This window comes from Phoca vitulina, unplaced genomic scaffold (assembly GCF_004348235.1).
Source record: "Phoca vitulina isolate PV1807 unplaced genomic scaffold, GSC_HSeal_1.0 scaffold25, whole genome shotgun sequence".
NCBI lineage: Eukaryota > Metazoa > Chordata > Mammalia > Carnivora > Phocidae > Phoca > Phoca vitulina.
Window position 1 is genome coordinate 36,961,869 of NW_022589728.1, and position 23,907 is coordinate 36,985,775.

The 23,907-nt window shown below is 35.8% G+C and overlaps 1 protein-coding gene across 3 annotated transcripts in view; it reads left to right on the plus strand.

Annotated features, from left to right (window-relative positions):
* Positions 1 to 23,907, plus strand: part of RIPK2 (receptor interacting serine/threonine kinase 2) — a 43,466-nt gene that overhangs the window by 13,883 nt on the left and 5,676 nt on the right. For 2 of the 3 annotated variants that reach the window (XR_004301472.1, XR_004301471.1), the window contains exons 4-11: positions 584 to 741; positions 1,635 to 1,684; positions 2,520 to 2,681; positions 6,939 to 7,024; positions 11,283 to 11,372; positions 12,017 to 12,110; positions 13,754 to 13,909; positions 14,469 to 14,931. Coding sequence is in view for 1 of the 3 variants with exons in the window: in XM_032421825.1 (XP_032277716.1) it covers positions 584 to 741; positions 1,635 to 1,684; positions 2,520 to 2,681; positions 6,939 to 7,024; positions 11,283 to 11,372; positions 12,017 to 12,110; positions 13,754 to 13,909; positions 14,469 to 14,806 (1,134 nt within the window). In the remaining 2 variants the exon portion in view is untranslated. Of the gene's footprint in view, positions 1 to 583; positions 742 to 1,634; positions 1,685 to 2,519; positions 2,682 to 6,938; positions 7,025 to 11,282; positions 11,373 to 12,016; positions 12,111 to 13,753; positions 13,910 to 14,468; positions 16,285 to 23,907 lie in introns of those variants that run through there. The other variant, XM_032421825.1, reaches the window with a different exon arrangement.

Consider the following 23,907-nt stretch of genomic DNA (forward strand, 5'->3'; position numbering starts at 1 on the left):
TATATGCTAAATAGACTGTTGCCAACAGATATGATTCTTTTAGTGGTACACATAAATCATATAATAATGACCTATACTATATTGGAATTTTACTTGCTTCAGAATTTAAGGTTACTATTTTTAGGGCATTGTAAATAAGAACATATAAACCTGAGTTACAAACAATGCCCAGTGGCAGTCATATTAGATACCAGTAGTTTAGCAGTTCTGTGAGGTGTAGGAGAATTTTGAAAGCACATGCTGTAAAACTACTTGTCTTAAAAAGTAGTGTTTGGCATATATGCTCATTCAGAATTTAAGACAAAAAATACTCTGTTTAATTTTTCAAAACTCAGTTTCCATTTTAAAATTTGTGACATTATGAACTTCAAGTCAGTATGTATTGTTTCTAGAGTTACTGGATTCAACACTCTAGAAGTTAATGTATTAAGAAACTGATAGTATATGTAGAAATAAAATATTGATATAGAACACTTCCTCTGGTCTCATACCTAAATACAATGAATATAAACAAAGACAGTTCTTGTTTGTTGTTTTTTTTAAAAAAAATTTTAATTCAATTATTTACTCTTTTCCCTTACAGATTGCAGATTTTGGTTTATCAAAATGGCGTATGATGTCCCTCTCACAATCACGAACTAGTAAATCTTCACCAGAAGGAGGGACAATTATCTATATGCCACCTGAGAACTACGAACCTGGACAAAAATCAAGGGCCAGTGTCAAGCATGATATATATAGGTATAATATGTTATTTTTGCTCAGAGTTAACCTTGTCCAAAAACAAGATTAATGAGAATTTTGAAGCTACATTTTAATTTAAATTTTTTTAAGATTTTATTTATTTGAACGGGAGGAGAGGCAGGGGGGAGAGGGATAAGCAGACTCCCCAGTGAGCAGGGAGCTGGATGTGGGGCTCCATCCCAGGACCCTGGGATCATGACCTGAGCTGAAGGCAGACGCTTAACTGACTGAGCGACCCAGGTGCCCCGAAGCTACATTTTAAAGTGTGATTTTTAGTCTTCTGTCATAAGTCTGGTGAAAATAAAGTAGAGACCACAGTGGCTAATATTTTTAAAATTAAAGATGCCTTGCTTTAAGCCACTTTTACATCCTTGAAAAGAATTTAAAGTATATATTATTGTTTTGTCAATTTATAATATAGTAGTAAAAGGTTATTATCTTATGTGACATTGATGGAGGAGGGAGGGAAACAGTGTGGTTAACACTTAACACTACCAAAGGAGACAGTACTTAGACCAGAAAAAAAGTCAATAGAATAGGGCTACATGAGATCATCTTTTTTATTGCTCTTTATTTTGTGTGAATAATAGAATCATGTAATTAGAGGTCATTAAGAGTCATCCACAACAAGTTATCTTTGCCTTTAACTCCAAATTTTTATTACAGTAATTTGTTAATTTTTCAAATTAGATTAATTCCCTTTCAGAACAAAACTGTATATAAACATTCATCATTTTGATTATATATGGTGATTCTTTATATAGCATTTCACTACCTTATTACTTGCAAAAATGATATCTCCACAGTCAGCTTTTAAAATCAGTACTATTTTAGTTTATTGTGCATAGTTAGTTTATAATGTCCTGTATGTATATTTTTATCTTAAAAAGCTATGCAGTGATCACATGGGAAGTCTTATCCAGAAAACAGCCTTTTGAAGGTAAGTGTACTTTCACTTCCTTATTCTAGACGACAGCATGTTGGTAGGCCATATTCAGAACTATCTAAATAAAGCCCATCTTATTTTAAATCTGCCTACCATTCATTTTTTGGAAAACACACTATAAAAACATAACAATTTATCAATTCTGAATCCACTGTATATTGAAAACTGTACTGGATTAAGGGTCAGAAAAATGTAGATTCTGATTCTTGTTCTGACAGTAATTAGCTCTGTAATCAAGCCACTAAATCTCTTGAGTCTTCATTTCTTTTTAATTTGCAAAATGAAAATTTTGAATTTTTATTTCTAAGATTCATTCCAGCTCTAAAACTCTTTATTTGAAAATTTAATTAGTGCTCCTTCTATAACTTTGAAAAATAATTTTTAAGTTTTCTGATAACATTGTCCATTTCTTTATTTTGAGGATTGTATGGGTCAGCTGTCTGTGTAACAACCTCAGAATCTCAGTAGCTTACAAAATAAGTATATGTTTCTCATTCACATTAGGTGTGAGTGGCCATTTTTGGCTGTGCTAGGTTCCACTCAGTTCTTCCGAGCTCTGCTCTATTCATGTTCCATTGGCCAAATCAGATGACCAAGCTTAAAATTAACGTGGTGAGGTGAGGCTGTAAATACGACAGGAGGCAGACGAGTCTGTCACTGGCTGGGATATATATGTGTATATATATGTTTTTAACAGAAAGGGGGGTAATGCATTATTCCTATGATTTTAAGTTTCCCTCATTTTCATTTGGTTGACTTTAGAATGTATTTAATTAATGTATTAAATCATAATATATTTCTAATGAATGAAATATATTTGTTTTGACAGAAGTCACCAATCCTTTGCAGATCATGTATAGTGTATCACAAGGACATCGACCTAACACTAACGAAGAAAGTTTGCCACTTGATATACCTCATCGAGCACTTATGATCTCTCTAATAGAAAGTGGGTGGGCGCAAAATCCAGATGAAAGACCATCTTTCTTAAGTGAGTGTACAGTTTGAGTCTGGACCTTTTGAATTACAAAAATAGTGAATATACTGTGAATAAAATATTCCTTGAAAAATTACACAAGTTAGATGGCAAGCTTAAAGTTGTTTTTTGTTTTGTTTTTTGTTTTTAATTCAGTTGCTGTTTTTATTTTTGAGATGAGATTGGAGAGATAAGGAGGGGCTTTGGCTATCATTAAAAGGCTAGAAATTTATTCCAAGTACAATGGAACACCATTAAAGTGTGTTTTGTATGGAAATGACATCTAATTTAAGTTTTGGAGAGATCACTCTTGTTGCTGTGTGAAAAATTGACTGGAGAAGGGTAGGCATGGAAGCAAAGAGACCACCTAGGAGACTCTAGCAAGAGTTTATTAAGGTGCTAATCCATGATAGACAAATTAGATAGAATTAAGATTTATTTCAAAGGTAGAACGGATCATCATCTAAATGTAAACACAGGAGAAAGTTTTTATGATCTTGTCTTAATCAAAGAGCTCTTATATATGACATCAAAAACAAGATCCATGAAAAAAATGATAATTGAGCTTTGAAAAAACTGAAAATTTTTGCACTTCAAAAGATGCTGTTAAGAAAAAGTGAAAAGATAAGCCACAGACTGGGGAATCATCTTTCTAACTAAAAAAGCAATGAAATATATTTTTTATTCAAAATTTGTGTCCAATGCTCATTAGTACTATATTTAAAAAAATCAAAAGTTGCTTGTAATGGATTCACATTTTATTTCTTATTTCCCAGAGCTATGTGGGAGGATATATATCTCCTTTGTCCCCAGTGCCATTTCCAAATATTCATTTCTTTTCCATTCTCTAAAAATTCCAACTTCTCTGCAGATCATACCATTAGGCATACTTACTTCTCTACAGACTTCGTGTTTTTTCCCTATTGTTCTTTAAAGACTTTTGCTGAATACTTAAAGGAGCCATCTGCAGATCACAGAGCTCTCTCTCTGTATGTCTCCCCTCTCTGGTACTGCCCTGTGAACTCTCTCTGCCTTGGTCTACCCAGACTTTCAGCCCCATCTCTTCAATTAAGTTTCCACTCAATTGAGAAGTGAGGCTTCACCTCACTTCCCTCTTAAGCTGCAGCTAGAAACTCTCAACACAGTAAGCGTGGGCAATCATAAGGCTCACCTGATTTGTTTCCCATCTCAGTGATCACTGTCCTTTGTTGCCTGGTATCTAGTATCTTGAAAACCACTGTTTCATGTATTTTGTCTGGCTTTTTTGGTTGTTTTAGGCAGAGTGGCAAATCAAACCCTGTTGCTCCATCTTGGCCAGAAGTGGGACTTATTTATTGGTTTCTCTTTAAATTAATGGCCAGGGCACCTAGGTGGCTCAGTTGGTTAAGCATTAAGTATCTGCCTTCAGCTCAGGTCATGATCCCTGGGTCCTAGGATTGGTGCTTGGGGCTCCCTGATCAGTGGGGAGTCTGCTTCTTCCTCTGCCCCTCCCCCTGCTCATGCATGTTCTCTCTCTCCTTCTCTCAAATAAATAAATAAAATCTTTAAAATTAATTAACTAATGGCCAAAATTGGACACTAAACACTACTTAGCAATTCTGTTATGCTTCTCAAATACATGTACTATTCCATTTTCATAGATCAGCTGTTCTAAAGGTGTGGTACAAGGACCCCGGGGGTGGTTGGTCCCTGAGACTTTCAGAAGAATTCACAAAATCAAAACTCTTTTCACCAAAATAATAAATACTAAGATTTTTTTTTTTTTAGTTCTCATTCTCTCATGAGTATATAGTGGATTTTTCCAAAGGCTAAATGAGGTATGATGGTTTCATTGCTCCAACAAATAATGGAATGTGTTCTCACATATATATTCTGATGTCTTAAATTTTCCTGTTTTAATTTGTCATATAGTAAATATCAATAGGTATGACACGAACGTACAAAAGCTATTTTGGATAGTCAATAATTTTGAAGAATCCCGAGACCTAAAAGTTTGAGAATTGCTTCCTTGTATCAGTGATCATCTTGTACTATTGTAGGAGATACCTAAGGCCCATCCATTCTTTATGTTCCCAAAGTGAAGATGAAATTCATTTCAGTCCCTAAGAAGGAAAGTATAGAAAGAACATTTCCAGCTTCTATGTGCCCCTCAGCACTCTTCCTCAGACTTACCTCATTTGTTAATTTTGGAGAAAAACTGAGCATGCTTATCTGGTTCCTTCTCAGTTTTTTTCCTTCTTTTAGAAGTCAGCCTGTCTAAAGGATGCATACATTTTCTGCTCCCCCATGTGGAAGTAGATGAGGCCTGTGGCTGAGTAAAGCTGTGAACTCTTTCCAAGCCCATTGGCTACAGATCTAAAGGTAAATTCTCCAATTATCTTTATCAGTAATAAAGGTTGATACTTTGATCATCATTTATTATTATTCTGTGGCTTTTGTTGATAGATTCTGAGCTTAGGAAAAGAAGACAGTGGTTAATACCTTAGCCTCCCTTCTTAAACCTCCGGCACTTCATGCTCCATCTTTCCTTTGAGCTGATCATCTGTTCTCACACTACATTAAGAAAAGAGAAATCATGAGAGAGCACTACTACCTCATAGATCCACTACCAGATCTACAGTCTTAGTTGTACTTGTATCCATTTTTCCTGCCTTATCTCTTTTACAGGGGAAAAAAGTATCCATATACTTAGACAAATGTAAACGTATCACTCGTGCTCTGGATACCATTCCCAAGCCCTCTCCAGTTTCTGTTCCTTTATATTCTTGCTCTACTCTTGCAGTGCCAATTTCAGTCTGTCTACTGGATCATTCAGCTATCACACAGATATATTCCATTATTATTCCCTATTTTTATATAGGAAAAAAAACTCGACTTCATGTGTTGACTTCAGGTACCACCTCATTTTTTGGCTCCCATTCAAATCTAAACACCTTGTAGGAATTGTCCATACTTGTCGTCTCTGCTTCTTTCCCTCTAATTCAGTTTTTAACAAACTTATATCAGTCTTCTGTTTTCATATCTCCACTAAAGCTACATTGTTGGGGTTACCAAGGATGGCAATGTTAGAAAGTCCTGCTTTCCTTATTTGGCTTCTTGGCAGATTAGACATGACTAACTAGCTATTCCTTCCTTGGAACTTTCTTTCTGGTGGCTTCAAGACACAAGAGGCTACACAATTTAGTGTCCTCTCTTCCTCAATCTCTTTCTCTTCCTCTACTCAATTTCGAACTGTTGGAATGCCTCAGAGCTCTAACATGGGCCCTTTACTATCTGTATCCTATGTATATTCACCCCCCAGATAATCCAGTCCAGACCGTGGCTTTATATACCATCCATATGTTAGTGATGCTCAGTTTTATATCTGGAGCCCTGGCCTCTCCTTTCAGCAATAAGTTCATATATTATTGTAGTAGTTGTAGTAGTAATTATGATTATTTCCATTTGTTGGCTATTATGAATAATGCTGCTATGGCTGTTCATATGCAAGTCTTTGTGTGAACATGTTTTCATTTCTCTTAGATTGCTATCAGTGAGTTGAATTGCTGGGTTGTATGGTAAATTTATCTTTCATTTTTAAGAAACTCCTAAATGTTTTCCAAAATGGCTGCATCATGTTACATTTCCATTCTTAAATGTGGTTATTTGTCTTATTATTGTCAGAGTTCTTTATATATTCTAGATATAAGTCCTTTAGCAGATACATGATATGAAAAAATGTCCTCCCAGTCTGGGGCTTGTCTTTTCATTTTTCTTAATAGCAGCTTTTTGAAGTGCAAAAGCTTTCAATTTTTTTGAAGTGCATTTATCAAAATTCTTTATGGATCCTGTTTTTAATGTCATATCTAAAAATTCTTTGCCTAACCCAAGGTCATGAAGATTTTCTCTTATATTTACATTTAAGTGCATGATCCATTTCAGGTTAATTCTATGTATGATTTTAGGAAGAGTATAAATTTGTCTTTTTTTATGTGGCTATCCAGCTGTCCTAGCACCATTTGTTGAAAAGATGATCCTTTTCCTGTTGAATTGCCTCAGCAACTTTGTCAAAAAGCAACTGACCATAACTATAAGGGTTTATTTTTAGACTCTCAAGTGTATTCCATGATGTATATTTTTATCTTTATGCATATAATAAAGACTTTTAAGAGGGTTAAATGTCATCAGTTTGGGGAAAAATTGACTTAGGGCCTTCTCAGTGAAATATTAGCATTTATATTTTGCAGTTTAATGATTAGAGCAATCTGAACTCAATTTTTTTTTCTTATTTAGAATGTTTAATAGAACTTGAACCAGTTCTGAGGACATTTGAAGAGATAACTTTTCTTGAAGCTGTTATTCAGCTAAAGAAAACAAAGGTAAATTGCTAAATGAAATAGTAGAAATTAAATTTAAAACAATCATATATTATTCATGGAGATTTTCAGCTTAGTTTAATTTAGTTATTATCTATATATTTTTCACACATATAGGCTGCAGTTTAACAGAGACTATGAATACTGTTTTCTCTGTCACCAAAGAGCTTTTCCATTTCATTCAGATGCCACTTCTAGATTTCAGAGGCATTTCCAGAACTCCCATATATCAAATGTAAGCTTAAAACGTGTAATGACTGCCTGTTACGTACAATGAATGCCCTAAATCACTAGGGTTTTTTACCCTGTATTTCTTAACCTAAAGTTTTAGTATATACAGAGTAATAGAAGTCTGGGTTCTTACACTTCTTTTTATTCAATGTTCTTGGGCTTTTTTTGAGATTTATTGCCAAGTTAAGCTATAGAATTGTATTAATAATTGAAGCCAAAATGTATAGTTTTAATGCTTTATTTTATTTTGTTTTGTTTTCCCACTCAAAAACTCTATTATATAAATCAAAGTAACAGTTGATATGAATTACTTAGAACAATTGTCTTATTTACTCATTCTGGCATTTGTAGATTAGAACAATTGAAGGGACCTATTACTGCAAGGTTTTCTTAATATTATCAAAATTTGTTTAAAAAGCAACTACAGGGGTGCCTGGGTGGCTCAGTCGGTTAAGCGTCTGCCTTCGGCTCAGGTCATGATCCCAGCGTCCTGGGATCGAGTCCTGCATCGCTTCTCCTTTTCCCTCTGCCTGCAGCTCCCCCTGCTTGTGCTCTCTCTCTGTCAAATAAATACATAATATCTTTTAAAAAAATAAAAATAAATAAATAAATATAAAAAGCAACTACAGTCCTTTAGGGACAAAGTAAGCATAGTTGAATACTTGCTGAGTTTCATTAAATTGCATCTGAGATATAATAATAAAAATAATCAGTTATTAACCAAAGTCTTGAGTTGTAAACAAGCATAGTCTACAGTTTATGTATCATTAAATGACATTGATTGCCTCTTGCAGTTTGCTGTATCTTTTGACATAACCTTTAGTTTAAAAGGGAAATGCATGAAGAAACAGCCACCTTTAGCCAAACTAAAAATTGATGGTGGCAGTATTAGTGCCTGTGTTTTAAGGAACTAGAGAACTGTGTTTTCATTCTTTTGATAACTTTTCACTGACCTCCCTGCTTCTGAGTAGGTACAGTCTTTTCTAGAACATTCCAATCTCTCCACTTCTTAGTAGCTACAAACTTATGTAATATTTTTTTTTTTTTTTTTGCTTTATCTTTTCAGTTCTCTTTTCTCTCCTTACAACTTTCTCTTCTTCTGCCAAGCAAAGGTGAATAGAAGAATTTGTTCTCTTGGTTATAAAGTGGAAGAGAACCATTCCAGTTCTTTTCTTTTTTTTTTGTCCCCAAACAACTTAAACACTAGGATCTATATTTTTTTCACTTTTTTAAATTTTAATTCAATTAATTAACATAATGTATTATTGGTTTCAGAGGTGCAGGTCTGTGATTCATCAGTCTTATATAATACCCAGTACTCATTACATCACATGCCTTCCTTGATGTCCATCATCCAGTTACCCCATTGCCTCACCCCTCTCCCCTGCAGCAACCCTCAGTGTGTTTCCTATGATTAAGAGTCTCTTATGGTTTGTCTCCCTTTCTGGTTTCTTCTTGTTTTATTTTTTCCTCTCTTCCCTATGGTCCTCTGCCTTGTTTCTCAAATTCTACATATCAGTGAGATCATATGATAATTGTCTTTCTCTGATTGACTTATTTTGCTTAGCATAATACCTTCTAGCTCCATCTACATCATTGCAAACCACTATGATCTATATTTAAAACTGTTAATTTTTTAGGAGAAATTTAGGCTTTTTATATAAAATAAAGTACATATTTTCAAATACCTGAATACCATTTAATAATAGCATTGCTAAATTACTAAAAAAGCATTACTTTCTTTGTTGTTCTTAAGTAGCTCTATTGTTTTTACTCAGAATTTTAGTATTTTTTTCTATTTAAAAATACTCTTTATCAATTCTGTGAAACTGGTAGGGGAAGAATATTGTCTCTATTTATGGATAAGACACTGAGGTATAGGGAAGTTACACAACACTCTACACAGCTAGCTAATGGCAGGGCCAAGAGTAGAATACAAATTTAATAAGACTTTTCATCAGGAAACTTCTGGGGGCACCTGGGTGGCTCAGTCAGTTAAGCTCCTGACTCTTGATTTTGGTTCAGGTTGTGATCCCAGGGTCATGAGATCAAGCCCCACATCAGGCTTCGCACTCAATGCAGTCTGCTCCAGGTTGTCTCCCTCTCCCTCTGCCCCTCCTACTTAAGCATGCACGCATGCTCGCTCTCTCTCAAATAAATAAATAAATAAAATCTTTAAAAAAAAAAAAAAGGAAAGAAATTTCTGAAAACCCGGGGCTCCTGGGTGGCTCAGTCAGTTAAGCATCCGCCTTCGGCTCAGGTCATGATCCCAGAGTCCTGAGATCAAGCTGGCATCAGGCTCCCTGCTCAGCGGGGAGCCTGCTTCTCCCTCTCCCTCTGCTCTTACTGCCCCCCACCCCTGCTCATGCTCTCTTTCAAATAAATAGATAAAATCTTTTAAAAAAAGAAAGGAAAAGAGGGAGGGAGGGAGAGAGAGGGAGGGAGGGATTTCTGAAAACAAAGACCACAGTTAGGGTGACTTGTTTTGTTTGATGTTCCTACATTTTTTTCAGTTCTTTGAACCAGGTCCCATAAATCATGTTTTCACAGATAGCCTTTCCTATATCTTAAAAAGTAAAAACTGAACCAAAAGAAGTTTTTCCTTAATATTCCATTTCATTTCTTTCTAAGGGTTGATTTACTAGTTCATAAATAATATGAATTATCATAACATCAGTTATGAGAAATGATGTTATTAATTCAAGGATATTGCATTATCAGAAATGTTTCAATAAATTTAAAAACACAGAAAAACTTATATAACAGAGACAGATCCAAAGAATAATTCTAAAGGTTCACATAAAAAGGTATTTAACAAATGCTCATTGGACTGCTTTGTGCAAAGTACTATGCTAGGTGGATTATATATACAGATGAATAGTGGTTTTTTCTTCTAAAATTCCTTACCCGTGTAATGGAGCAGGCAGGCATATAAGTATGAATATGGAGGGCTGGTGTAGTACCCACCAATTTCTAAAGTTCTGTAGAGTAGTTGACATTATGTTGGTTTGGAGAAAAAACAAACTACAGGTTTGTTTTTTAAATCACTCACTAGTGATGGCAGCTAATCCAACTGGTTTATAGAGATGGGAGTAAATCACTAAATGATTTTAATACAGAGGTTTAGCATATAAATAAATCATCTGCTTAATAGCTAACATGTATTGAATGCTTACTACGTAATCTTAGGACTTTTTTTGTTTATAATCCTCCTTACAATAATCCTGCAAAATAGGTATTCTTATCTCCAGTTTACAGAACGGTAAACTGAGAGTAAGTCTCATGCCTAAAATCCAATAGTTAAGTATCCTGGAATTCTAAACCAGACCTGACTGGCTACATGATCCCCATCATTCCATTAGGACACTCTGTATCCTTTGCTTTAGCCCTCAGTTTCTTATCTGTAAAATGAAAATAATACTTGTACTTACCAGCACAGTGCCTAAAATACAGTAAATACTTAAAAATTATGATAGATACATATACTTACACAAATTGAAATTTATTAAGTACCTAGTTTATACCTTCTGTTCATTATCTCACTTAATCTCTTAAACAATCCTGCATGTAGGTATTAGTCCATCTTTTTTTTTTTTTTTTGATTTTATTTATTTATTAGAGAGAAAGCAAGCAAGAGAGAGAGAGCACGAGTTGGGTGGGGGGGCAGAGGGAGAGGGAAGAATAGACTCCCAGCTGGGCAGGGAGCTCAACACGGGGCTCCATCCCAAGACCCTGGAATCAGGACCTGAACTGAAGGCAGATGCTTAACCAACTGAGCTACCCAGGCATCCCCAGTATTAGTACATCTTTAAAGATAAATTTGCTCAAGGTAACCAAATGATATGAGGCAGGATTCAAAGTGTGTTTCTCTAGTTATTACCTTTAGGTTATATATTTATATCCTCAAATGATTTAACTTTACTTTCCAGTGATTTTGTATAAACATATAAAGTATGTTAAGCAGATTGTATTTTACTCACATAATTTCCTAATCACCTTCAACTAAAGGACATATATGCATTCATTCCAGTTAAAGAGTGCTTCGAGCACTATTCACTTATGTGACAAGAAGAAAATGGAGTCATCTCTGAACATACCTGTAACTCATGGACCACAGGAGGTAAAAAAATTATGTTGATAAACTCAAAATAAGAGAAGAAAATGAAAAATCATTTAGTCTTAATTCCTTCCTTTGTATGTGGGAAGCTAAAGCCCCAGGAGATTTTAAGATTTATTAGGTAGCCGATGGCAATCTCCATTTCGGACTCCAACACTCCTAATTTTCACACCACTGTTCATTTCATTGAATCATACATAGTCCTTGCTTCTTTGTTTGCCATTAACTTTAGTCCCTGTCATTGTTTCATATAATGAATGGTGTTCCAATGTGTCCATAGGCAAATCATTGATTACATTTTTACCATTATATTTATGCCTTCTTATCCAAATGTAAACTAGCTATAATACTGCTTTGTCCTTACCTCTTACAATGATTAATGAAAGGCAAAATGCCATTTCCGTGGCTATCTAAAAGGAAAGATTTCTTTAGTAGCATTCATTCATATTTCAAATTAATAATTTCTCCTAAGAATATATAAGACTTGTTTTATATATGTGTTTCTTTAATTTTATAAGGTATAAATTGTAATAGCTTTTATTCTTTTTTATAGTAAACTAAAATCAAGAACTATTCAGAAATTAAAGCTATTTAACTTTAAAATGATTTTCTATTAACCTAAATCATTTATCTTCTATTTACTTTAGGAATCGTGTGGATCCCCTCAACCCCATGAAAGTAGTGATTCTAGTAGAGCCTCAAAGTCCCTGTCAGCATCTCCAGACAATGATTTTTTATCTAGTATGTAAATTTTTCAGTCAGTATTACTTGCATGTTTTCCATTTTTTTTAAGATCATATTATTGGTAAGCAGTCATGGTTTGTATGGAACACAGCTTTCATCTGCAGCCATAACTCATTTTTTAAAAGTGTTAGAATCTTAAGTTGTGAAAATAGTAGTGGGATGTTCCACAAATACATTAAAATATTGAATGCATTGTGTTCAACTTTGTGAAAAGATACTAAAAAAAATACTTCCTAAGAGAAGAGAAATGTTTCTAAGTAACCACAGTATGAGATAGAAAGTGATGTATTGTAAAGGAGATACGATGTAGAGCTATGGTAATACACTGGAAAAGTAACATTTTTTATAAAGCATTTCACAACAACCTTGTGAGGGAGATATTCCTCATTTTACAGATTTTTAAAATCAAGACTTCCTGGATCACATAGTTAGTAGCTGGCAGATCCAAGACTTGAAGCCAGGTCTTTTGGTAAATATTTTCATGTCACTCCACCACACCATGTTGTCATCATGAAGAAATTGTTTCTGACTGAAGGTTGGACCTATAGTTATAAAGATGGGCATTCCAGGCAAAAGGAACAACATAGAGGCACAGAAGCAAGAAAACACAGAGAACAGTGAGTAGTTGGTTTTAGCTGGTAAAGAGGATGAATGAAAGGAGATAAAAGATCAATAGGGTGGAGTCATATCATCACAAATTCTAACACTTGGCGGAGCTATTTGGGCTTTTTCACTTGGGTAGGGAGCAACTATTGCAGATATTTGAGCAAGGGTGTGACATGATAAAAATTTTTTGCTTTAGGAAGATTCGTCCTGGCTGGAATATGTATTGGAAGGAAAAGGAGAATGCAGGTGGGGAAACCAATTAGTAGACTGTTAGTCTGTTACTGTAATATACATGAGAGGTTATGAGACCTGATCCAGAATACAAGAAGGGAGAAATGATGAGAGAAATGTTATGGAGGACACACTGAAGGAGTTTATAGAATCCTACTTGTAGGAAGGAAGAGAGAAAAAAAGAGCGAACAAGTTGTCAAGCCTGGTGACTGGGAGAACATTGATGCTATTAACAGAAATAGTTGAAATAGGTTTTAGAGTTAGATGAATAATTAAGTTTTTAATTTTTTTTTCAAATTTGAGGTGCTTAGCAGTGCATATGAGGTTGATGTCTAGTGGACTGTTGAAAATGTAAGACTAAGGCTCAGTGAAGACAGAAAATTTAATTATATAGATTTTGGAAGAGAGGTGACAGTTGAGACCCTGAGGTTGAATAGGATTACCGAGGAAGAGTGTAGAAAGACACATATCATAAATAGATTTAGAAGACACATTTAAAGTACAGAAGGAAGAAGAAGACACAGAAGAAATATGGGATTATGTGAAGAAGTAAAATTTCATGATTTATAGTTTATATAAAACAGACAAGCACAGACAGAAGTGTGGTAAAAACATTCATTATAAACGCATTTTTGTTCTAAAATATATTTACTTGTGGAATTAGGTTTATGAACCAGCTTTAATAACAGTGAAAATTTAAACACATTGAATACTATCCTCTGTGTGACCCAAATGTTGATATTTTAGCTAATAGGAATAGCTAAGGACTGTCCTACCCCTAATGAAGATACTGTGTTTTGTAGGGAAAACTCAAGATTTTTCTACGCTGTGTCACTATCCAGTAAATCACAGTTGCAATAGTAACATTTCTGCAGCTCAAAAGGGGACATTTTGTGATTACAAGACCACGCTATGCTCTTTAGCAGTAATAAATCCACTCCCAGCTGAGGGAAACTCAGGTAAATATTTAGCACTTTGTAAATGATGCTGTTTACCTCGCAACTATATGTTCAGTATATTTGCCGTGCAATAAGTTTTATTTGTCTTTATTTCTTCAACATGATAAATATATACCTTCTTAAGTAGGAAAGTACTTCCAATCCTAGGAGATAAGAGTGCTAACATGTAATAATAGGCCCACATGGTATTCCATGAACATCTAACATCTATGTAGGGAGGGAGTGCTAAAAGGAGGTGTGACTTAATGTGTTACTAAAGGTAAAGTTATTTTTGTTTATTTAAAAAATATGCAGATATCCTTTATATTAAAAAATATATATCTATAAGATAGATTGGGTTTTGCCCCCGTGGATTTATAGTATATAAAAAGGCTTTTTCTGGGAAGGGAACTGGAGTGTTTCCTGAAAATTAGCAGCATCCTCCAAAATACTTGTATTCCATATTAGCATAATCATAGAAAATTAGGGGTTTTATTCCTTATTACTTCTTTGTTCATCCAACGTTACTCATAGCTGTTTACCTGTCCTCACTCATTTGTCATGCCTTGCTCTTCTGCAGCGCGATCACAGCCTGGCATAGCCCAACAGTGGATCCAGAGTAAAAGGGAAGACATTGTGAGCCAGATGACAGAAGCCTGCCTTAACCAGTCACTAGATGCTCTTCTGTCCAGGGACTTGATCATGAAGGAGGACTATGAACTCATTAGTACCAAACCTACAAGGACCTCAAAAGTCAGACAGTTACTGGACACCACTGACATCCAAGGAGAAGAATTTGCCAGAGTTATAGTACAAAAGTTGAAAGATAACAAGCAAATGGGTCTTCAGCCTTACCCGGAAATACTTGTGGTTTCTCAATCACAATCTTTAAATTTATTTCAAAATAAAAGCTTATAAGGGACTCTTTTTCAAGAAGAAAAGTCATTCTATAAAAGGGTATTTTATATTTCTGTTGCCTTTATCTTATTGGCTTTATAAAATCCACATGAGCATTAGAAGCGTTAATGAAGTTTCTTCTTCAGGTAAATATTAGTCTTCTTCCATGACATTATAGTATTTTTTAAAATTAATATATTAGAAAGTCTGCATTTTGCTACAGAGTTCAATTGTTTGTCTCTTTGGTTAATTGAAATTATTTTTTAAATGTAATAATTATATTCTTGTATATAACAATGTCTTAAGGTGTGATGCATTTCTCATGGAAGCCATTTTCATATTCACTTTCTTTGTGGGTTATTTATTACTTGTCTAAGATGCAGTTTGGCTTTTGAAAATGTAGGCTTTATACTTAAATTAGAGCTAGTACAGCATTTCTAACCTGCAGTGCCAGGTTCAGATCCTCACCAAAAGGTTGTTCATTAAACTTTGTTATCCAGATTACATTTTTAAATCCTATTCATTGAATTCTTCTTTAAAAAAAATGTTTCAAAGGTAAAATGACACAAAGTCTATGAAGAAAAAATTAATCTTTCAATGTTTCTACCCTCATTTCTAACCTCAACTAGCAACCAAGGTAACCAAAAATTAACAATACACTGTTTATCCTTCTATACCCTTCTTCCTACTCGTATGTATACATTCATGTGGGAAAGGGTCTTTCATTAATATTATTATAATACATCATATTACAACCTAATTTTTGCACTCAGTAGTACATCATGTACAGCCTTCCAGATCATGAATAAATCTAACTCATTCTTTTTAATTGCTGCATAATGTCAAGGCTGCTTTTTTATTTTTTTAACTTGTTCACCAAGTTTAGCCAAAACAATATAGTGTGAGTAATTTTTTTAATAGCCTATGTCACTAAGTGAAAATTTACAAGGCATAATCCCCCTTCCAAAAATGTTTATTAATAATGTCAGCAAAAAGTATGACGCAGGATAAATTCTAAACAAACTTTCAAGAAGCACCAGACGCACAGTATGAAAAAAGAAGGAGAAGGAGATTGGGGCAATTAAATATTTTATTAAAATTGTAAAATAAGTATTTTAATCTCCATTTGGAGCTTGACATTAACCTGTGGCACCTTATTACTATGTCTCTGAGAAATACGGAAATTAGTAGGGAAAAATAGAAACCAATTAAGTATATGAGTGATCTATTATATCTCTTATTTTTAAGGTGTTAGGATAAAGATTTAACTTGAGAAATAAGTTGAGAAGATGGGATTGTTTTAGGTTGTACATAGACACAGCACTAAATAACATTTAAGTCAAATAGTAAGGAAGTTCTTTTCAGTTCTTCCTTGAGCCTTCTAATTAAGTAAAGGAGAATGTCACAATCGTGCTGTCATCTTTTAATCCCCCTTGTTAAGAAAAAGAATAGGCTTCAGAACTTCAGAAACAATATTTAGCGGGCGCCTGTGTGGCTCAGTCGGTTAAGCATCTGCCTTTGGCTCAGGTCACGATCCCAGGGTCCTGGGATCAAGTCCCACATCAGGCTCCTTGCTCAGTGGGAAGCCTGCTTCTCCCTCTCCCACTCCCCTTCCCCCCTGCTCGTTCTCTTTCTCTCTCTCAAATAAATAAAATTCTTTAAAAAAAAAAAAATATTTAGCAAGAATTTTATAGTTTTTTAAATTGTACTTTATTTGAAAATGACCTACATATGACAAGTGGTACTGATTTTGTATTTATAATGTTTCATTTTATAATATTCAAATAAAAAGCAGAAATACTAAATTGTGATATAGGTAGTACATGAGTGTGACAGCAAACATAGAAGTAGTGGAAGGATGACATTAAGGTTGTCACTCAAGGAAGGGACCTAATAATCTATAATTATCCATTTTTTTTTTAACTAGATAGTACTAGATAATCTGAAAATGTCATTCTTTGCAGTGTATTTTAAAAGAGTTTTACCCATAAGTGTAGTCCACAGAGCCAGCTGCATTAACATCACCTGGAGCTTGTGAGAAATACAGCCTCATGGCCCCTATCTCAAACCTGAATCAAACCCAGGTAGGAAGGTTTAGAAATCTGTTTTAACAAACCATCCAGGCCATTATGTGTGCTAAAGTTTGAGACTCTGGGTTTTTTTGTTTGCTTTTTTTACTGTGAATTTTTTTTTTTTTTTGTAGTTGTCACCTTGGCCTTTTTTTTTTTTTAATGTTATGTTAGTCACCATACAGTACTTCATTAGTTTTTGATGTAGTGTTCCATGATGAAGGGGGGGAAATTAGAGGGGAAGATGAACCGTGAGAGACTATGGACTCTGGGGAAACAAACTGAGGGTTTTGGAGGGGAGGGGGTTGGGGGGATGGGTTGACCAGTGATGGGTATTAAGGAGGGCACGTACTGCATGGAGCACGGGGTGTTACACGCAAACAATGAGATTCTTTAAGAAATGCAATAGAATTATGCATAAAATAATTTCCCTTTAGTTTCACAAATCTGTTTTCCTTATGTCCATTTGCCACGTTTGTCTTCAGGATATATAGTCTCAGAACTGAGGTTTGATTAGTAAATTTAACTTTTTTTTTTTTTTTTTGCATCCACTTGAATTCCCAAAACAAGTATAGACATGTTTTACATTTTGGAAAGATCATTTAAACATGATAATCTGATCAGTAGATTGAATCTACCACTCAGCTTTTTAAAGAAGTACTTAAGAACGGGACAAACACTCAAATTATGACAGCAGAAGAGCAGAGCTGATGTGGGACAAGACAAGAAGCAAGAATAAATTTGCTGAAAGTTATACTAAAGAAATTGGCATCACTATGAAAGACTAGGGTGTGGCAGTGGCGGTATCCAGCAGTGGGGGCTGGTTCTTATCTTCTCCCTCTGTCATTAATTCTCTGCTCACCCTCCCCCACCCCAGTCAAATACTCAATTTCCTAATTTACGAAGAAAAATTATCAATTGGGAGAACAGAAGAATCAGTAATCTTTCATGTTAAGCCATCCTCACAAACATGTCATTGGCTTCAGAAATGTGTTTCTTCTCTACAATCTCAACTCCCATCTCTCAGAGCCCAGTTCCCAATCTCCTGCTTTTCCACCCCTTCTCCCCTGGACCCTTTCTTTTTTTTTTGCAATGTCAAACACCCAGATTTCTTTTAAAAACAAAATTCCTTTGCTTGACTTGTCTGTACCTTCTCATCCTTTTCCTGGAAAATTATGCTGCCTTTACTCTTGTTGCCAATTTCATTCTTAATCTTTTAAAATTTTTAAAAGGACACTCAGGTGGCTCAGTCAGTTAAGCATCCAACTCGATTTCAGCTCAGGTCATGATCTGAGAGTCCTGGAATCAAGCCCTGCATCAGGCTCCTAGCCTGGCAAGGAGTCTGCTTGAGGATTCTCTCTTTCTCTCTCCCTCTGCCACCCCCCTGCTCTCTCTCTCTCTAAGATAAATTAGTAAATATTTAGAGAGAGAAAGCACAAGCAGGGGGAGGAGCAGAGGAAAAAATTCCTCAAGCAGACTCCCTGACCAGCTCAGAGCCTGATGCAGGGCTCGATTCCAGGACTCTGAGATCATAACCGATCCAAAATCAAGAGCTGAATGCTTAACTGACTGAGCCACCCAGGTGTCCCTAATCTTTTAAGTTTTTTTTTTTTAAGATTTTATTTTTATTTTTGTGAGAGAGAGAGAGAATGTGCATGCATGAGCAGGGGAGAGGGGCAGAGGGAGAAGCAGACTCCCCACTGAGCAGGGAGCCTGATGTGGGACTCGATCCCAGAACCCTGGAATCATAACCTGAGCCAAAGGCAGACACTCAACAGACTGAGCCACCCAGGCGCCCCACTTTTAAAATTTGATGTCATAGAATTAATGAATCTCTAGGTTGAAAGGAATAATTACACATGGTTATGCCTCAAATTCCTCAAATAAAGACATTAGATAGACAAATATCTCATGATCAAAAACTTCTATTGATGTTGGAGGAGCCTATTACCTCTTCAGGTCATGTTCTTCATGTCTAGACAGTTCTGTCAGTTCTTTCCTACATTGATTTAAAAATCTATTTCCCTAGTGTATGTATCTATCGGTCCTGGTTCCAAACATTGGGATAGTCTATATAGAGTACATCTATTCCCTCCCCCACATGACAACCCTTTATAATATTTCCAGATAACTCTTCTATTCCTGAGGACTTTTTTTTTTTACTTTGAAATAATCCCTTCTTCCTTCAGTTGCTATTTAAGAGGTATGTTCTGTATTTCTTTGAAAGTATGGTACCCATAACTGCATGTGATAACTTTTAATCCATTTAGGTCTTGTCAGCACAGTTGGAATATCTCTTCTCTTGAAAGTAATATATTAAAAGCCTATTTTTTAACAATGACATGACATTGCTTAGTTGATACTTAACTAAAATGAGCTAAAAATCCTCTGTCTTTTGTAACTATGCTGTTTTGCCTTATCTCTCCTTTTTTATACTCAAAGTTGGGTTGGGTTTTTAGTCCATATATAACACTATGCCTTTATCCCTCTTAATTTTTCTAAATTCATTCTAGTTCCAGCAGTGCACTCAGTATGGTTTTGATTCCTAAATCTGGAATCTCCCAGCTTGTCATCCACAAACTTAACAAAGTTTCCTTTTGTAATTTCATCCAAGTTACTAATTAAAATTTTGAATGGTACTGGGCTAAGGAAAAGTCTGCAAAATGCCACACAGGCTTGCTCCCTTCAACATGACAAATCTCAACTAATCATCACTATTAAGGTACAACCATGTACCTATTCACTAATGACTATAACTGAAATATTTTTAAAGTGTTACACAATATCATAAAAGACTATGTAATCTACAAGTTTAACCAAATAATCTCTATCCAGGTCAGTTTTTAAAGCATTGGCTTATTTTTTCATCCAAAATGTGTGTTTCAATGTAAGCACACTTTTCTTAGGGGTTTGGGAGCTGAGTACATTAAAATATTAAAAAGGAACATGTCTCCTGTCCTTACATAGAAAAAATATGGTATTGCTCATGCTCTGCTTATGAAGTCTAGATGCAAGGCACTGTGTCCACCGAAATCTCATGATTTAAGGATACCAACTGTATAAAGAATCCCCAAATTAAACATCTGAAGAAAAAAAAATAAGAAAATTAAAGATTACACTGAAAACAACTTTAAAATAAGTATAAATAATACTTAGATTTGAGTGGATATATCTTTAAAATTACAAGTTGCTATGAAATAGAAACAAACATCTAGGAAAAGTTCAAACTATGTTCCTCAAAATAATAACCCAGAAGTTGTTCATTCATTTTTTTAAAGATTTTTATTTATTTGAGAGAAAGAGAGCATGCATGCATGAGTGGGGTGGGAGGTGGGGGGGTGGGGGGGGAAGGAGAGGGAGAAGCAGACTCCCCACTGAGCAGGGAGCTGGACACAGGGCTCCATTCCAGGACCCTGAGATCATGACCTGAGCTGAAGGCAGACGCTTAACTGACGGAGCCACCCAGGGGCCCCCATAAACTGTTTATTCTTAAAACCCATCCCACTTCTCATTCCATTACTGACCTAGGGAGTTTGTTATGGTAGATAATTAGTCTGCAACATCCATAATCTGTGGTTGATTCCTTTATGAGGATATTTCGAGACCCTGAGCAAATGGGGAAGTACCAATAAAATAGCTAAAAGTGTTATTTCCAGTTTGAAGTCTCTTCCCCTCGTTAAGAATACCAAAAAGAAAAAATTAATCAGTTCTTTATTGATTTATGTAGTTAAGTGAGAGTATGGCTGAAATCACCAGATACTCTGCTTGTTCAGAAAGGACGTAAAGAGGGGCGCCTTTGTGGCTCAGTTGGTTAAGCCTCTGCCTTTGGCTCACATCATGGTCCCAGGTTAAGAGTCCGCCTTCGGGGGCGCCTGGGTGGCTCAGTCGTTAAGCGTCTGCCTTCGGCTCAGGTCGTGATCCCAGGACCCTGGGATCGAGCCCCACATCGGGCTCCCTGCTCCGCGGGGAAGCCTGCTTCTCCCTCTCCTACTCCCCCTGCTTGTGTTCCCTCTCTCGCTATGTCTCTCTCTGTCAAATAAATAAATAAAATCTTTAAAAAAAAAAAAAAAAAAAGAGTCCGCCTTCGGCTCAGGTCATGATCCCAGGGTCCTGGGATCCAGCCCCGCATCGGGCTCCCTGCTCCGCAGGAAGCCCTCTTCTCCCTCTCCCACTCCCCCTGCTTGTGTTCCCTCTCTCACTGTGTCTCTCTGTCAAATAAATAAATAATCTTAAAAAAAAAAAAAGAAAGGACATAAAGAGACTGGATGGAATATGATTTACTTTCTGGCATTTTACCAATCAGAAATTAAGTTTCAACCTGTGGACCTTATATGATTTATTAAGATAAAATCATGCTCTGGATTTTTCCGTTATTCCACAGGGAGAAACTACTTTCCATAGGCTGTCAAACCTTAATTTTTCTCTTTATTTTTTTCACTTTTCTTGGTGAGAAATTTTAAGTTCTAGTCTCTTAGTATATTTCAATTAAACAATATAGTCATGTCAGTTATAATCACCATGTTTAACATTAGATCCTCAGGCCTTATCCATCTTATAGCTGAAAGTTTGTACCCTCTTACAAACCTTTTCTTCCTATTTCTCCTACTCCCCAGCTCCTGGCAACAACTTTTCTACTCTGTTTCTGTTAGTGAGTATAACTTTTTTTTTCTTTTTAGTTTCCACACATAAGTAATATCATGCAGCATTTATCTCTCTCTATCTGGCTTATTTCATTTAGCATAACGCCCTCAAATTCCATCCATATTGTTGCAAATGGCAAGATTTCCTTCTTTCTCATGGCTGAGTGTATTCCAGTGTGTGTGTGTGTGTGTGTGTGTGTGTGTGTGTGTGTGTTATATCTTTTTCATCCATTCATCCATTGAGGTACATTTAAGTTTTTTCTATATCTTGGCTATTGTAAATAAAATTTTTCTTTTAAAAGAAAAGAATAAAAAGCCGTTTTTCTGTACTATTTCTTTACTGTTTTGATACCTTTTTACTGCTGTGATCTGCTTCCCATTAACCTGAACTTGGTGAGTTTTCAGTGATTCATATGGCATGTCTGGTCTGGACAAAAGCATTTTAGAGGCTAATAAATACAGACTGTTTTCAGAGACTCAGAGAAAAACTTTTGTATGTTTCCTTCTAGGCAAACTCAGATTTTGGCATAATTGTTCTTCAGTTCGGTGACATGTATTCAAAATTGTTTCCTTAAATATTCTTTGAACCTCAGAAATAATTAAATATTTAGGGTGTTAGAATGGAAGAAATGCAATACTGATGGATAAATTGTAGCGAACAAAGTATTTCTTAAGGGAAAATTTCCTCTCAGTAGGCATAAAAAGCCCTGCAATCTCTACCAAAAGCCCCAACCTACTTTTGAGATGATAAAAGTTTTTCACTGGAAAACACTGCAGAAATTCCCAGTGGGCTAGCAGAGGGAGAAAGGATTTAAAAGTAGTAGCTAAGCTGACACCCTGGGCACATTCTGGTAAGGAAAAAAAAAAGCCACAATTGCCTCAGACAGCAGCATCCACAGTGTTAGATTTCTTGACTTCTTGCCGATGTACCCTCTCCCCGACAAGGAATGTAACAATGAAATTTACTATTCATTCATTCTAGAAATCACTAGTGAATACTGACCATGTGTCAGGTAGTAGAGATGCAATGAAAAAGGTAAAAAGCCTGTCCTCAAGGGATGTATATTCTAGTGGGAGAGGAAGACAATACACAAACAAGAATTGGACAAATTTATTTAAGTGAATAAGATCCCATCAAATAACAATTAGTGTTGTGAAGAAAACAAATAATAGTGGGTTTCAGAGGGATTGGAGAAGGACCTACCTTAGATTAAAAAATGATTAGGATACTTTTTCAAAAAGCAAGGTCTGAGAGATTTCCCCCAGTGAAGAAGAGGTGCCTGACAGGTGAATATTAGGAGGATGAGTGAGGCCAATGTTAATGGAGGTGGTGACTGAGGACAAGGGAGCTGTGAGCCGAAGCCACAGTAGTAAGAAGAGGCTGGAATCACATAGGACTTTGGGGAAGAGTTTGAATGTCATGATAGTGTAACGGAAGCCACTGGATAAATTCAAGCAGAGAAATGATATGATGTACTGTAGTTTACATATTTGAAGATTACTAAAGATGACTAGAGAGGGGCTAGATGATGCCTGGACTGCAGTGGGTAGAAATGACCAGATTTCAAAATTGATTGATGGGATTTAATACATTTTTTAAAAGGTTTTATTTATTTATTTGAGAGAGAGAGAGAGAGAGAGAGAAACAGCATGAGAGGGGGGAGGGTCAGAGGAAGAAGCAGGCTCCCCGCTGAGCAGGGAGCCCGATGTGGGACTCGATCCCAGGACTCCGGGACCATGACCTGAGCCAAAGGCAGTCACTTAACCAACTGAGCCACCCAGGTGCCCGGGATTTAATACATTTTTTAAATTATTGTAAAGAAATGCCCGTTCAATGCTAGACTTCTTTCATCTTTCTAAAATAGAATGTATCACACCACATCTGTTTAATCTTCAAAGGTCCCCAAACACCCACAGGATAGAGGACAATCTCCCTACAGCAAGAAACCCTTTAAATTAGCAGCTACACAGCTTTGCAGGCTCTGCTCCTAACATCACCCTCTATGCCCTGAACTTCAGCTACACCAAACTACTCAGTTTTTCTTTCGTCATTGCCTTGCACATGCTGTGAACATTACCTGGAATGCCACTTACCCTCCTCTCATGTACCCCAAGAACTCTGAGTCATCATTCCCAAGCCTCAGGACACTCTCATAATCCCAGAGACAAGTTAGTTGCTGCTTCTCCATGAGCTCACTGCAGCCCAAGTGATTTTTTAATTGTGTTCTAACAGACTGATATCCCTGAGGGCAAGGACTATGCTTTGTTATTTGTATTCCTAGAACCTATCTCTCCTGAGTTCTTTAACTGCTTTGGAAATGAATAAATGAATGGGTGGATCATGCTGAAAATTGAGTCATACGGTGTATTCACTCAGTAACAGAATTTCAGGAACATTCTTCACATTATTGTT